The sequence below is a fragment of the Diadema antillarum genome, unplaced genomic scaffold (assembly GCF_040938485.1).
Source record: "Diadema antillarum isolate AM-2024a unplaced genomic scaffold, OU_Dant_1.0 seq00000375_RagTag, whole genome shotgun sequence".
NCBI lineage: Eukaryota > Metazoa > Echinodermata > Echinoidea > Diadematoida > Diadematidae > Diadema > Diadema antillarum.
In genome coordinates, this window is record NW_027271374.1 from 839,511 (window position 1) to 856,367 (window position 16,857).

Below are 16,857 nucleotides of genomic sequence, written 5' to 3' on the forward strand. Positions count from 1 at the left end.
TGATGTTTGTTATTCAAAAACACACAAATCTCCTATGCCTACATAGATACTAATTAAATCAGAAAATGAAATAGTGTTTGTTAATCCGAACCATTGTGGCATTATTCTGAAGGTTCACTTATCTGACAATGAAATAAGGTTTGTTATTGCGAATGTTCGTTACTAAAAAAAGAAATAAGGTTCATTATTCTAAAGGATTGTGAATCTGAAAATGAGATAAGTTTCGCTATTCTGAAGGTTCATTAAACCAAATGTGAAATAAGGTTTATTCATTTGTAAATGAAAATAAAAGGTGCGTACTGACTAACCTTCGGAATTACAAACATTATTTCATTGTCAGATTAACAAACCTTGGGAATAACAAAAAAATGTCTAATTTTCAGATTAATACAAACCGTTGGAATACAAACTGTAACCCTGCAAAACTGCCTGCAGTTTCCAGAAAGTTAAGATCACTATTTACTATTTATGCTGCATGTTTGTCTAACTCAAAGGTGAACCAAGATTAATGTAAATGCTCTTTCCTTTTCCAAGGTAAGACACGGATGCAGCCGATGGTTGATTGTGTTTACTCGTTGACAGCACCAGGAAAATCCAATCCAAACAGATGATGTGAAAATTGTTCAGATCTGAACCATCTGCTACCAATCCCCGAATGGATCATCGTTGTCTGAAACTTTGCCAGTACTGGGAATGGAAATGAGATACAGGTTGTACAATTCATTTTAAAGAACAACTCACAGAAATACAGATTGCAAACACATTGCATCCATTTTTAGTAAAATGGATTATCATTTTCTGAAACTGAGAATGACACTGACAAATTTAGAATCACATAAAACAGATACATAATTGAACCAAGGAGATGACATCTTCTTGGTTGAATGCATCAATCTTTGCCAAGACAGAAGAAATTTCAAAATCAATGATTATTGCACCTCATTTATGTCTGTATTTGGGGGTTTTTTGTTTTGTTTTGTTTTTACACTCTTTTACATAGTAAAAATGCAGGCGCACACATAAGAAAGCCATGTTTGTTTGGTGGAATGCTTAAAACCACTGTTTACCATTGGGAGCAGTGATTTTAAAAACGTTTTAGTTATCACATTTGATGCATATGTATAGTTCAGTTGTATCACAAAACATCCCACCATATATAAATTTTGCAATAAAGCCATAAATACATGGTGATATCCCTAATTTTCTCAATAAACCATAACTGTCGACAGTTTATTCTAGAAATGATGTTAATAAAACTATTGTTCACGTTTTGTATATCTAACAATACTTCACATTAATTATACTGACTAACATTTCTACAATGGTTGTTCCTATCCCTAACTCACATATCACAACTGTTTTGAAGCACTAAGGCTGTTTTGTTTTTGTTTTTTGTTTTCATCTGCAAATGGTAAACAGTGAAGCAAATTTTGGTCATGTGCAAAGAGACCTGCCAAGTTTTTACATCAGAGAATATTAAGCAATACCTTTAATTTTCACTGCATGTGCTCATATCATTTTGCCCAGCAAATCTTCATTTATTACCTCCGCCAAGGGAGGAGGTTATGTTTTCGTTACCGTTGGTTTGTGTGTTTGTTCGTTAGTTAGTTAGTTTGTCCGTGTGCAAAATAACTCAAAAAAGTAGTTAACGGATTGGAATGAAACTGCAGGAAAGGTTACGAATGATACAAGCAACAAATGATTAACTTTTGGTAGTGATCCGAGAATTTTGGGGGAATTTATGAAGGATTTTTGATATTTTGGCTCGTAGGGTCAATGAACTTGGGAGTTCAGGCTGCGCGTATTTGAGGTTTGCATGCAGTTTCTGCTAGGGCGAGGCTCGCCGTGCAGCAGAGGGTTTATGATGTAACAAAGGTTTCTATATTGGGAAATCGGGCGACTTTCAGTACACAATGCTATAAGTACGTATGGGTAAAAAATCACTGAAATCTCTATGCAAGAGCAAAATCAGTGGTGGAAATGAGCTGCATGCTTGGCGGAAGTCTGCGCTCTCAGAGTGCCTCTCTAGTCTATATCTGTTACTGATTACATAAGGATTTGTAGATAGCTATGTACTCCAGCTGTGAAAGAACCCTCTTGAGCCTGTCTCCTCAACCACCATTCTTTTTTTTACGAGGAAAGAAAGATATGTTCCACTCTATGATGACACACATACATCTTCAGTTTATCATGAATCAGAATCAACATTTCACTGGCATAAAAAACAATAACAAAAAATAAAGAATGACACTTCATGTGAGTAGGATTACCTCAAGTGAAACTACCCCGTGGACATTTTTATGGCAAATAGAAAGTGACATTCAATGCTAAGTTTTTCACACTGTTGCTTGCTTGAACCTGATCCAAATGATTCATTCCTCAGAATGTTTTGTTTTCTACATTTCTCTTTATCGTGTTTGCCAACAACCGCTCTCAAAAGCAAAAGATCGAAACCATCTCGAGTGCGTACAAATGTGACTTGCATTGTACTAAGTCTGCAAACAAACTGGTGGTGGGGGGGGGGGGGGGAGAGGTGGGGTCTTTAATAGGTAAAATGTTTTTATACATTTAATACTGCAAGCACATCTATGAATACTTTGGATGTGAGTGGCGTAGACAAGTTTCTATCTGTATGATCATAACATTTCCATTTCCTCATTGAGCAATCCGAACACAAAATTGATAATTTCCTCTCTTTGTTTTTTCTTCTATTTATTGTTTTGTGGCATAATACTACCATGCATCAATCCATTTCAAATCCCTCTCTCTCTCTCTATCTCTATTTCTATCTATCTTTCTATCTATCTATCTATCTATCTATCTATCTATCTATCTATCTATCTATCTATCTATTCATATAATGCGAGAGATCGATCCTGTTACCGAAACATATATGCAGTGTCTCATTGTGAAGTATATATGTGGAAGAAATCCAATTTGAAGCAGACGTTGCTCTCTACATATTTCACTTTAATGAAGCTTTCAGCCTGTCATGGCCGTCATCAGGATCATAACTTAGAGGAAACCAAAACCAAAATATAAATGTGGATTGACTGAAAGCAGCAATATAAGTTGAACTCATCAGTGAAAGTTTGAGAAAAATTGGACATTCGATCAAAAGCTTTGAATTTTTAGGGTTTTGGTGCCTTCGTCGCTGGACAAGGAGACTACGACAGTTCATGACATCATTATGGACAACAATATACGTGTATAGCAAATATAAAGAAAATTCAACCCATTTTCACTTTTCTAGCATTATGAAAGAGCACTTTGCTTACTTCTCTCAGAAAGCAGAGGGAATGATATTACCCTTGACATATGTCAGTAGTATGTCGAGGGAATGTGTACTTTCCATGACAAATTTAATTTTGTAGAATTCTCTATATATTTTGACAATATATGGAGAATAATTTTCTCCTGATCCACCAGTGACTGCAGTAAAATTTTAAAAATTCATAACTTTTGAATCGACTTTCCAATTTTCCTCAAACTTCAAATATTGTATTCTACTAATATTGCTATTTTCACTCAATCCAAATTTATATTTGGGTGTTGGTTTCCTTTAATTCACATGACAGGTCTTATAAACAAACAAACAAACACACACACACACACACACACATCCCACTACAATCTGACATCACAATATGATCTCCCAGGGCTCACCTTGCTTCTTTCTCTACTCCTTGCATCTCCTCCCCTGAGATGGATCCATCCGACTTGATACTCAACGAGGGAGAATCAGGAATCTGGCCAAGGAGAGAATCACATGACGAATCAACTCAGTCATTGATAATGATAATGATAATAATGGTGATAATAATGATTATGTCATGATAATGATGATGATGATGATCATCATCATCACCATTGTCATTATCATCATGATCTCATCATCATAATCATCATCATAATCATCATCATAATCATAATCACAATAATTAATGAGAAAAAACAGACTGACTCATGTGATGAAACTAACATATTGCAGTGCTACAAAAAACCCTCCAGATCATAAAATATACTAACACGCAGTTACAAACATTTTTTAAAACACAAATCATGGTTTGGTTTTAAAATGGGCATATTGCATGTACTATGCATCGGCATGCAAAATTATGTGGCAGGAAAAAGTACCCATGCAAAATCAAGTGGCAGAAGAGTAACAACCAAGTGCTGTTACATGTATATAGAAAGTGGACTTTACGTTTGGACTGAAGTTGATTTGCCTGAAGGAGAAGATCAGGGCCCCATTTCCATAAAAGGTTGATACGATGACAGCTCTTGCTGGAATGGCAATCGTCATGGTAACGACAAGAATCCAGCTTCCTGATTGGCTGTTGCTATTGGAAGTTGCCATTCCAGCAAGAGTTGCCATCGTAAAATCTTTTATGAAACGGGGCCCTGAACAATGGGGCCCTGATCATGCTGTGTTCTTGTTGACTTTGATTGGTTCAGATCAGACAAATATAATACTTGCAGCATAATGAAATCAATGAACTTTTTTACATGTCTGCATCATTTGAACACAATTTTTGTTTTGTTTTGTTGTTGCTGTAGTGGCTGGATTAATTTGACTCAGTCCGGGTAAAGTCAAGAGTCGTCCTCACCACTTCAGGTTCGGGCGTGGCAGCCTTCCCAGAATCCTGCTGCTGCTTGCGCTGCTGTACCATCATCATGTACCGCTGCATCATGGGGTCAATCTTGATACCCTCACTACCAGCCCCGCCCGCTGCTTTCTCCTCCTCCTCCTCTCCCTCCTCTTCCTCCCTGTCATCCTTTCTCCCTTCCTTCTTGGTGCCCGCATCATCCACGCCCATCTCGTTTGCATCTCGTCTTGGCTCCACAGAGGCGGCCACCCCCTTTGCACCATCTCCAGCTTGCTGTTGCCATGGAAACAGACAAAGACATTGCTTTAAGAGATCTGCTTGTTTGTCACAAGATGGAAGCACTGGTAATCAATATTTCTAGGACCCTGTAGAATAAAGATGATGCAATCAAACTTAAGTCAGAGAATCAAACATAAGTCATGTATCAGCCAATCAAAATTGAGCATTTAAGTACCTAATGTTTGACTTCTGACTTCTGAATGATCTCAACTTTTATGCAACAGGGCCCAGTTTGAAAAGTCTGATCTGCATGGTCCTACACGCAACCATTGTCTTTGATAATGTGTCAAGGTGAAGCAATGAAAACCTGCATGCAATAGTGATTCATCAGTGAAAAAATGAGTGTGACCAAATTGCCATTCTTGATATTTCCTATGAAAACTGCAGAGTTTGAATTGGCTAAGTGATATCAATTCATAGATAGCTTGATAGTGACAGCATATTTAAAACTAGAAATGTCGCTACAGCGACTGGTTATACCCCCGCCAAACAACATTTCATAAGCTTTGGTCAAAACAACATTTCATAAGCTTTGGTCAAAAAACTGAGGAAGAAGTTAAATCCGCAAGATCTTTCCTTGATCTTCTGCCATTAATATGCCGTTACCATGGCAACGTACTTTCGGGTACTGTCGAAAAATGCGTCTTGCACATCTACAACCAAAGGCACACATCTGTACCAAGTTTCATGGAAATTGGGCAAAAAACTGAGGAAGTAGTTTGCAACACAAAATTTTCCATCATTTTGGCTCATAATATGTGAGCTGTTACCATGGCAACATACTTTTTGTCACTGTCAAGAAATGTGTCATGCTGACCTATATCCTAAGACAAACATTCAATATGAATTCCATGAGAATTGGAAGAACACTGATGAAGCAGTTTTGCCATGAAGCATTTTGCCCCTATATTTTACCAATAACATGCCGTTACCATGGCAACGCACTTTTTGCCACTGCGGAAATATGTGTCTTGCACATTAACATATTCAGATGAACATCTGTACCTAATTTCATAAAAATTGATCAAAAACTGTGGGAGGAGTTCGCGAAGCAAGATTTGTACCCATTTTTGCCCATAATATGCCATTACCATGGCAACGTACTTTTGGGTACTGTCAAAAAATACGTCTTGCACATCTACAACCCAAGGCACACATCTGTGCCAAGTTTTATGGGAATCGGTTGAAAACTGAGGAAGTAGTTCGCGACGCAAGATTTGCAACGGACCGACCGCCCGACCGCCCGCCCGACCGCCCGACCGACCGCCCGACCGCCCGACCGTCCGCTGATTCCTATATACCCCCTTCAAACTTCGTTTGGCGGGGGTATAATAATTTGAATGACTGCATGACATTTCATTTTTATAATGAATATCATTGAACAGATATGTCAGTAAAGCCTGAAAATTTAATTTTAAAAAAAGATAGCCACCAAAATGTTAGGTAGGAAAATGTCTTAACAGTGTTCAATATGTATGTGATATGCAAGTTGGCAAAATGTAACACATGTATATTAATGTACAATGTACATGTATATGGCATATACAGTATCTCATGACCTTTTAACATAAATCATGACAGTAAACCTGCTGTTGTGACATTCCAAATTGCCTTTTGATTCGGACTGATTGAAACAAATATTTACTTGTGTTCAACTGGTTTCCAGCAAGTTTCCCTCGTATTATCATGATTCACAAGCCTACCCTATGTTGGTAAACTGTTTTCAGCTACCGGGGCTTGGCAACATGGATACTTTCAGAACCGAGCATTGGCATGTAGCCCACAACATAACATGATGCTTTTATTTTTCCATCCTTCATTTCCTTCTTGCCAGTGTTGGCAAAATCTTCTTTTAATGACACCTTTAACCAAACAAAATAAAACAACACAAACTCTTGAAACAATGCCTGACTTCTGGCAGCATCACAAAACACACATACCTAGATCCTGGGAAAAAAAACCCCCAAAATCAAATCGCAAACTGCTATGTATTCTGTCATAACATCTACACACCTGGTAGAACGTATAGCATATCACAAGCCCAAATCATGCCATAACATTTGGAAAGTCATAGTACATATTTCATGCTCTTTCATTGAAAGATATTCAAATGCTCTATCCCCTTCTTTCCACAAGATGATTGCAAAGAGAAGCATTCACTGTAACATTATACAATGATACACAAGGTGTACGTGCAGTCCCCAACTTCTGGTTAAGCCGGGAAAAAGTGAATCTCGAATGCATATTTGATTTCACAAGTAACTGCTTCCCCCTCAGTTGAATATTAATTGAACCGCTCTATAATTCAGTCACGGATCAACGCTGCCAACGAAGTTCAATAATTTTTTCAAATTGGTATGGATCTCTCTCTTCCCTTATCCATCTTCCTCATTTTCCTCTAGATGTTGCAAACCAAAATAACATGTTTTCTCGCATCCAGGAAATTCAATTAATTAGACTGCACCCCCTCTGGAACATCCGCAGTTAACAACATCAAAGAGTCCTCCCTCGGGAAGTGCTAGGGGGCTACATTCATCGAAAGAAAGCGGATTTCCTGCGATGGGAAAATATGTGACAGCACCAAATGACCTACCCCAGTTCTAGAGCTCCAGTTGACGATGATATTCAACAGACAAAACTTCCTTCAAACAACTGGTGAAAGAGCCGAAACACAATAAAAGAACCCACATTTTCAGATTTATAACAGACTAGGCACTGCAACAACCTTATGAACTATGAAAAAGTGCACTTACAAAGTTTGTATTGAAAAGACATCTGCAATTTTAAAGTGACTGTGTTGTAAAAATAGAAATCCCACTTTATTTCAAAACTTGAAAGTTTGATATCTTCACTACCTATAAACCAAAGTAGAAAGTCAGAGTATGTTCTGGAATTAACAACATTACTGTTTATCTGGCCAAATTTCAAAGTCTACAATGATTTGGAATTAACAACATTACTGTTTATCTATCCAAATTTCAAAGTCTAGAATGCTTTGGAATTAGAGGCAATACAGTTTCCTTTTTACCAGCTTTTCAAAGGGTAAGAATGAGATTAACCCATTGAGGACAAGTCCCGAGTATACATGGGCGGGTGTCTATGGGAAATGCGTGTTATAGCAAAATCAATCCGTCCCCAATGGGTTAATAACACTATGGTCTTCATGAGGCATATTACTATGGTACTTTGAATTGACCTAAAGTCAAACCTGTCTACAGCGGCCACCCAAGGGAGACAAAAAATAGGCCGCTATAGACAGGGTCGTTAACATGGCTTTTCTCTTTTGGGGAAGATGGGGGGGGGGGGGGTATTGTGTTAGTGGTCACATATGGCAGGTGGCCACTACAGACAGGTTTGACTGTATTATATTGCAATGTATAATCTCGCATTGTGTTTTCAGACTATGTTTGAATTTCCAAGCCAATATTGTCAAACCTGTGGTTTGTCTGGGGGCAAGTTCTCCTGTCATTGTTGCATTAGGTGCTTTGGATAAAAACATGAGACAAATTTGATACTCATTGGGAAGCTTGGAGTTTGGAGACTTTGACCCTCAGAGTGCTATGTTTGCTGACTAGCATGCCCACTACAGTGATCTCTTCATCCTTTGCCACAGATGTCTGGAAACTAATTGTTAATGAAAAGAGATCACCTCAACCCACAAATCCCAATTCTGTCACCCTGGCCTTCCTGTTGGATGGAGGCACATTGCTAAAACTGAGTGGGCTTGCTGTAAACTTTTCAACTATGTTAAGTTTGGATGGATTACTGAAATGCTTGTGAAAAAGCTTGCAAAGTGATGCTAAGTACCTCAACACATAAATGGCCAAAAAAAAAAAATATATATATATATATACAACAGAAAATTGAGAAAAGGTGACTTTTATAAGGCTTTTGTCAACTAACATATTTCACCTCTAGTCAAAGCACAAAGAGAATCTTTAATACCTCTTATTCAAATTAATAAATTCTTGCGTCAATGCTTTCTATTGCAACTGATTGACACATTACCCTACATCATTGCAAATACGCACCGCTTATTCAGCGTTTTAGTAGTAGCCACGATAAAAAACATTGTGGGCATACATACTCACGTTGGACTCGAACCGACGATCTTCTGGTTACTAGACAGGTGTTGTATTCACAGGACTACCAAACTTCCACCTGCCAGCCAGTGCTGGTTCTTATCCCTTTTGGCAGGTTTGAGTAGGTTGGGGTCCAACCCGAGTATGTGTGCCTATGATTTTGTATCAACTGAATAAGTGGTGCTCACTTACGTCAACGAAGTGCAATCGTCAATAACTGTAAAACAAATAACATCCACAGCGTGAAACTTTTGCGATATTGGAGCCAACGACTATTTTCTTGGAATGAAACTTTCGTGAATTGCCACTGGCATTCAATGCATTGTGTAGACAAACACTTTTGTGAGCATTTCTTACTTTTGTGAATCATGGCTCCTCCCGAAATTCACGAAAGTTTCATACGTGCAAAAAAAGGCAGTCGGCTCCAATTAGCGAACGTTTCATGCCATGAATGTTTCTGGATTTATAGTAACGGACAAACTGCCCTTCACCAACGTAAGCAAGCACTGATTATTTATTGTTTTAGTAGATAGCATACACCTTTTTTAAATCAATGAAGGGCAATTTGTCAATCAGTTACAAAACTCTGGTAGGACCTAAACCTTTTTAAATCAATGAAGGATTATTTGTCCATCAGTTACAAAACTCTGGTAGGTCCTAAACCTTGTTAAATCAATGAAGGATTATTTGTCCATCAGTTACAAAACTCTGGTAGGTCCTAAACCTTGTTAAATCAATGAAGGATTATTTGTACATCAGTTACAAAACTCTGGTAGGTCCTAAACCTTTTTAAATCAATGAAGGATTATTTGTCCATCAGTTACAAAACTCCGGTTGGGCCTAAACCTTTTTAAATCAATGAAGGGTTATTTGTCCATCAGTTACAAAACTCCGGTTGGACTTGAACCTTTTTAAATCAGTGAAGAGCACTTTGTCAATCAGTTGGAATCTCACCTCTTGTTGCTGTAGCTCCAGCAGCATCCTCTGTCACAAAACTCTGCTTGGACCTAAACCTTTTTGAATCAATGACGGGCAATTTGTCAATCAGTTGGAATCTCACCTCTTGTTGCTGTAGCTCCAGTAGCATCCTCTGCTCCCTCTCTCTTGCCTCCTGCTCCTTCCTCCTCCTCTCCTCTTCTTTCTGCCTCCTCTTCTCCTCCCATCGTCGCTGCTCCTCCTCCTCCTCTTCCGCTAACCTCCTCCTCCTCTCTTCTTCCACCAATCTCCTCCTTTCCTCCTCCTTGACATCAGTCTTCTTCTCCTCGGTCTTCCTTTTTTCCTCTTCTGCCTGTTGCCTTTCCTTCCTTGCCTCTTCTTCTTCTGCTCTTTTCCTTCTATCCATCTCCTTCTCTTCTGAGGACTGCGTTGCACCAGGTTCCGCGCCTCTCTCTGGTAGACCACTACCAGTTATCGCTACATGGGAAATTAGAAAATTGTACATTTTCATCCTCCAGAAGATTGCCAATAGTTTACTGTTCTCGCTTTTTTTCCGAGTTATTTTACACTTGTATTCGAATATTCTAAGGCATCAGAGTTTCAGTACAGCAGGCAAGAGTAATTTATGAAAAATTCAATCTTTGTTGGTAGAGATACCATGTGCCATATGTTCAGGTTTAATTTAGACACATAATTAACTTTGAAAACTTTCATTCAGTATTTCTGCAAGATAGTCTATTTAGATATGCCAGTTACAAAATATTGCATTCACAGTATTGACTTTCCCTTGTTGCTTAAACTGCCATTTCCAGGTATTTTTGGTGATTTTTTTTCCCCAAAAATTTCATGCACTCAGCATGATAACAAGATTGCAGACATTTCCTTTACTTTTTTTCTTTTGAAAAACATAAAAACACAAACAAACAAAAAGCAAAAACACGACAACAAAACTCGTCATAACCCTAACCCGTTCAAAGAGGTCAAAGTTGAAGGGATACCTGGAGATGACTGTTCAACCCCTGTTGCCACGGCTGACCCTGGTCCTCTGAGATCGGATGCTGTCAACTTTAAAGGGGCAGATGACGCAGAAGAAGTGGAAGATCTTCTACTAGATGACTTTGTCCCAACGCCACTGTGGTCTGAACTTCTGGGACTGGGTGAATTCTGTAGTCTTGTCGGTTGAGTAGGGGTACCCTGGGTGGCGGAGGTTTTTGGTACCTTGGAGCTCCGCTTCCCAGAAGAGCTTCCTAGGACTTCACTGTTTCTCTGTCTGCTGCCAGCTATAGGCGGCTGACTGCCAGTTCCTATGATCCCTGCCACAGATCCATTTAGATCTGCAGGAATAGGGGGCACAAGTACTTGCATTAAACCATGGCTCTCTTCACACTATATACTGTATACGACACATATTTTGCGAGTCTAAATTTTCGCAAATCGGGAATTCCCGACGATTTTGCGAGTGGTTAAATTCGCGATCGAGTCCTGTACTGAATGGAGAAGAGTACACACATACGTCATATTCACATCGGGATCAGAGCTAATATTTTCGCGTGTCTTTAATTTCGCAAATAGCACCTGACTCGCGAAATTCGCAAAAATAAAAACCTTGTGAAATATTCGGCGCATACAGTAGTACTGGGATTGTCGGCCGAGGTGAGTAGTTCATTATATGCTTGGTTCAACACTAAATAAATATGGTCATATATTCATTTCATCTATACTTAAGTTGCCTTTCCAAAATTTATCCTGTTGACTTCAATTTTGTTTCATCATACATTAAAAGTGGACAACTGTACATATTTTCATTCATTTGCACATGTGTATTGCTTTCAACTCGATAGCAATTTGATTTGCTGCCAGGACATGAAAATTGGTCCAACTCTGTTAAAATGTGAAGCTATTCTCAAATAACAAATTGAAATTCCAATTTTGCTAAGGTTTGTTTTTTAATGGTAATTATGACTTTTTCTATTTGTATAAGCACACACTCCAGATCTTGGAGCTGGCAACATGCTGAGCACAAAATCAGACTGATAAAAACCTTTTTTTCATCAATTTTTGTCACATATTTCAAATCGGGCAAGCATGAGATAAAAACACAATCTGTGCACATGATATATTTACTAAAAAGGCCATTGAATTTAGGTGGCTACTCCTAAAAACCAGGATTGCATTGAAATAGGCATCAAAATGCAAGCATTATATAAACATACATATCATGAACTCATTTCAATAATCATTTTTGGTCATGCCTGCAGTTCAACTTAAGATTTAAACAAAGTAAAATTGAACAAAATACTTATCTTCACAAAAAGAATTCTATGCAAACAGCACTCAAGACTTATTTGCGACTTGATGATAAAAATGTTTTTTGTAAAAACAAACACAGATCGGAAACATAATCACTCCTGACCTGTCAAACTGGTTTCGCGAGTGGTTGCCGTGACGACGGGATGCTGAGGCGTCCTGTGCAATCCTCCCACCCCACTCATCCGATGCTGCAGCTCCTGGTAATTCTGCTCAAGATGCTGTGATAGTGAGGGATAATGGATGAGGAGAGAGAGAGATCATACATAGAGATAAAGAGAGAAGCGATGTGTTTATGACGAGGCATCGCCGACATCGTTATGTCATCGCCGTGCTCACATTACACCACTGTGTACCCACTATCTGGCAAGCAATCAAGTTCTCTCTCTCGCACAGACACGAATGTTTAACCAGTGGGCAGGCGCTCCTGATTGGGTAAACTGAGATTTGTATTCTGCTGCACGCCCTGGCAACCCAAGTCAAACAAGACACCGGTAGCTGGAGCTACTGGTATAAAAGCTGAGATGCGGGTCTTGTTTGATCTACGTGAGGATAGAACGAAAAGTCATAGCGCCTCTTTGTTGTCATACCCTTGCTGCTAGATACCAGTTAACAACTCTTGCTTCATTTTCCAACTTTCTTGCAGTCTCTATTTCATTTTCTTTCTCTCTTTCTCTCTCTCTCTTCACATACATCAATAATTAATTAATGAACTTTCCCCCATCTTTACATTTTATCTATCTAAAATATCTGTGAAATTTGTTTCGATGTTGGCTTCTTGAATATGGCTGGTAACCATGCATTTTTTCATTAGTATATTTTCAATATCATAGTCAATCGTAATATGGTTGATGGTGTCATCAAGATCTTGTATCAATTAAGAGAATCAATTTTTCACTTAATACCTCACACTCACTGTAAGCTATCAAGACAAAATAATGCAACACTTTCATGTGATAATAGCACTATTTGATACATTCGCTTTCCATTTGTAGTGATAGCATTTATTCATTCTTGGTAGGTAATAGAGTTACTCATCTAGAGTTGCATTGCATAGTTTGATCAACACCACAAATAAATTTCATCCGGAGCATATGAGCTTCACATGTACAATGTAAGCCTAATTGGTCCATTGAGACAGTGACTCTGTCTAGCCTTCATTCAAGACTGATACAATGGTTTTGTTCTCCTTACTGCTGCCTCTCTCTCCAGCTCTCTGAATCTGGCCTTGGTGTGTTCGATGAAGGCCAGAGAATCCCCCCGGGACTCCTCGTCATCCTCCCCGCTGTTTGAATCGTCCAATGGCAGCTGGTAGCCACCGGCGTCGGCCAATCGGAGCTCGGGACCGAGAGTGGTGCGGTGAAGGCTGGTGTCGATATAAGGGTCGTCTGCCAGTGTGCTGTTGTGAATGTCCCCGCCTAGTCCCAGCCCCTGACTCCTGCGTAAGATGCCAAAAATGATTGTGGATGAACTTTGTAATGGCAAATCATTTTTGAAATTGCACTGGGATACCAGATCTGTGGATATATGGCTTGCTAATAGCATTTATATAAGCCAGGTCATTGCAACACAACAAGAATTTGATAGAAGAATACAAGTCAAAAAGAAATATGGGGAAGATTTGTGTGTGAAGATCACCGAGAGACTTGTTCCTCTGTGAAGGGGTTTACTTTTTGGCGGGGATTGTTTGTTGGTTTTTTATTTGTTTGTTTGTATATCTGTCTGTCTGTTTGCAAAATAGCTCCAAATGTTGCAAACGGATTTGGATGACTCTTACAGGAAAAAATGACATATGGAATAAATGATTGAATTTTGGTAGTGATCTTGATAACCTTCTGGATCAGGGATACATTAAATTTTTTGTTGTTGGAAGGATTATCATTGGCAAAATAGGGCAAACAATCTAAAAGGCATTATGCGCTTACCTAAATAAGGGCGATTTTCAGCATGTGAGTAGGGATGGAAATGAGTTGCTTGGCAAAGGTCAATGCTCTCCAAGGACTTTTCTTGTTACACCATAACATCATCATCATCTTATTTTGCTGAAACATCTAACTTTGGTTGTTATCACTTTTATCTTTTTAAAGCTAACTTGAAAATGGTGTGGACTTTAATAGACTTTAAATCTGAAAATGGTAATTATCTACTGAGGACAAATTATAGAGACAAAAACAAGTCAAAAGAAAACACATGTATTGACAATGCTGTACTTTTACAGGAAGATAACATCCTTCCATGGGTGTTATCAACTCCATAACATATTCCAATTTGACAATCATTTTCTATATACTTCTTTTTTTTTCTTTGGGGGGGGGGGGGGGGGTTGGGAGGGAGGTTTGGGAGGGAGGTTGGCTACCTCTATCAAAAGCGAAATGAATGTTCAGCTGACAGACAGATGACTGCATGAAGCAGGTTAGATAAACAAGTCATCATTCCCTATTCCATCTGTCAACAGCTGATATCCTGTTGCTCTGTATCTGTCAAATTAGATTTGTTGACAGTTAGTTTATCTCCATCATCAACTTCAAGCACTCTACGGTTCTGACAGACATAAGTAGCTGTGTGAAAAAGCTCTTCCATTCAACTCATGAATTTTCTTTGTGTGGTGGAAGTGATGAGGGATGGCATTTTATACTAAGTGCATCAATTTGGCAATATTTCTAAGAAAGAACAAAAAGGCTTGTTTACTGAATCGCTTCCAGTGACAGTATCTAACCAGTGTAAGTTAGCCTCAGCATTAAGTGGGAGTAAGACAAAACTTTGCTTGTGAGGGGAAAAAAAGATCTTACAACAGCTATATTGCCTGTGGAGCCAAGCATGAATACAACTTAATGTGACTGCAGAATATCATTGTCACATACTGGTTACAGCCTCTTACTCTGAAGACTTGTTATTCTGAAGATTCGTTATTCCAAACTTGCAAAGGTTCATAATTCTGAATATGAAATAAGTTTCATTATTCCGAAGGTTATAATAAAAAACAAAATAGAGTTTGTAATTCCGAAAGTTTGTACCTTCTTTCCATTTTCAAAATAACAAACCATAAGAATAGGGAACCTTATCTCATGATTTGATTAATGAACCTTTTGAAAAACAAACCTTCAAAATAATGACCCTTATTTCATTTTTGTACTACCCTTCGCAATAACTAAACATCACCCAACATTACCAATACTGCAAGGTTAATTAACTCATTTGAAATACGATTCTGAAATTAGCCAATTTCAAACAGTAGAAAATTGAGTGTGCTGTGGGATTCACTCTAGACTCACCTGTCTGCATGGTAGATGTTGTTGTTGAGGGCAGTTTGCGTCTGGCGCAGAGCCAACTTGAGGTCCGCAAGCTGCCGCATGAGAGAAGCCATCTCATTGGTCTGCTCTGACAGTCTGTGTCGGAGGTCCCGATTGGTGTCCATCTGGTGAAGACAAGAACGCTTCAATCACCACCTTGTGAGATTAATGCCTTGAAAATGTTGAAAAGTACAACGATAACTTATGAAATGCTTTATGAAAAGAGAAGAAGTGTCATCTAGTTTTTCACAATATCAATGTTCATTTTGGAAAATCTAGCATGATTCAAGATTTTCTGAACTGGTGGGAAAATCAACAACAAAAACAACACACACCTTTTTTTAAAATGATATATTTCATTCAAGTTTTGTTTGATATCACCATCATTTTCCCAATGAAACGAATACAAACAATGATTTCGGGTAAATTCATACAAACCAACCAAGCAACAAACAAAATCACACACAAACACACAAACAAGGTATAGGACTATGGAGACCACATACACTACATGAATGCATAGAATTAGAAGACAGTTGTAAGATTTCTAGTCAAATAACCAGCCTATAATTGACCTGCCAAAAAAAAAAAAAAAAAAATGTAATTTTGCTCTATCAAGCAGAAGCTACAAATGACTGGCTGATACCAACTACCAATATGTGCATAATGTAGACACACACACAAAACAAAAACAAAACAAAAACATGCTTGATTCATTTTGAATGCAAAGGTAAAATAAAATCAACATAAAACAGAGCAGAAATTAGTACAAAGTTGGAGTCCACATTATCATCTTCTAGGAACATGATACTGTAGGCCCTATTATATACGCTGTTATTTTCATGAGGTTTAATATTCATGAATTTCTCAAATCACTGTTGGATTGAAAAAAATATCTAGAACTGACAGGCATTGGTGCACTGTTGATAGCCTCGGTGTCGCAGTCGCGAAAACAACAACATGCGAAAATGTTGTGACCTGTTCAATCACGGAAATATCTGTATGTGAAAATAACAGCTTTACATATACAGCTTGTACAGTAGCAATCAGTAGGATCAGTCCACACTACATAATTTAATTTGTTTGGGACTATGTGGAGCTCACAAGAGTTTTTTACATCTATGCTGCAGTGTGACTGATAGATGCATTGATTATTTCATCATTCCATGGCATACATACATACTGCTGCACTACTCTATAATCATGGAAATGCAATATGCATTGCATTTCCACAGATCCAGTTCATTTGTATGCAGCTACACACAAAATGAAGCATCAAAACCATGATAAAAACCTTCCTCCACCCATGTTGAAATATCACAATCGTAAACTGTATGCCATACACCAGAAAGA

General features: G+C 38.4%; 1 protein-coding gene across 1 annotated transcript in view; it reads right to left on the bottom strand.

The window, feature by feature from the left end:
• Positions 1-641: 641 nt before the first annotated feature.
• The window catches only part of LOC139731470 (centriole and centriolar satellite protein OFD1-like), a 55,428-nt gene continuing 39,212 nt past the window's right edge, over positions 642-16,857 (bottom strand). The window contains exons 16-23 of the mRNA XM_071642355.1: positions 15,487-15,629; positions 13,409-13,652; positions 12,321-12,435; positions 10,906-11,241; positions 10,032-10,384; positions 4,611-4,883; positions 3,667-3,749; positions 642-687 (exon numbers count right to left, since the gene is read on the bottom strand). Of these exons, the coding sequence (XP_071498456.1) occupies positions 642-687; positions 3,667-3,749; positions 4,611-4,883; positions 10,032-10,384; positions 10,906-11,241; positions 12,321-12,435; positions 13,409-13,652; positions 15,487-15,629 (1,593 nt within the window). The remainder of the gene's footprint in view (positions 688-3,666; positions 3,750-4,610; positions 4,884-10,031; positions 10,385-10,905; positions 11,242-12,320; positions 12,436-13,408; positions 13,653-15,486; positions 15,630-16,857) is intronic.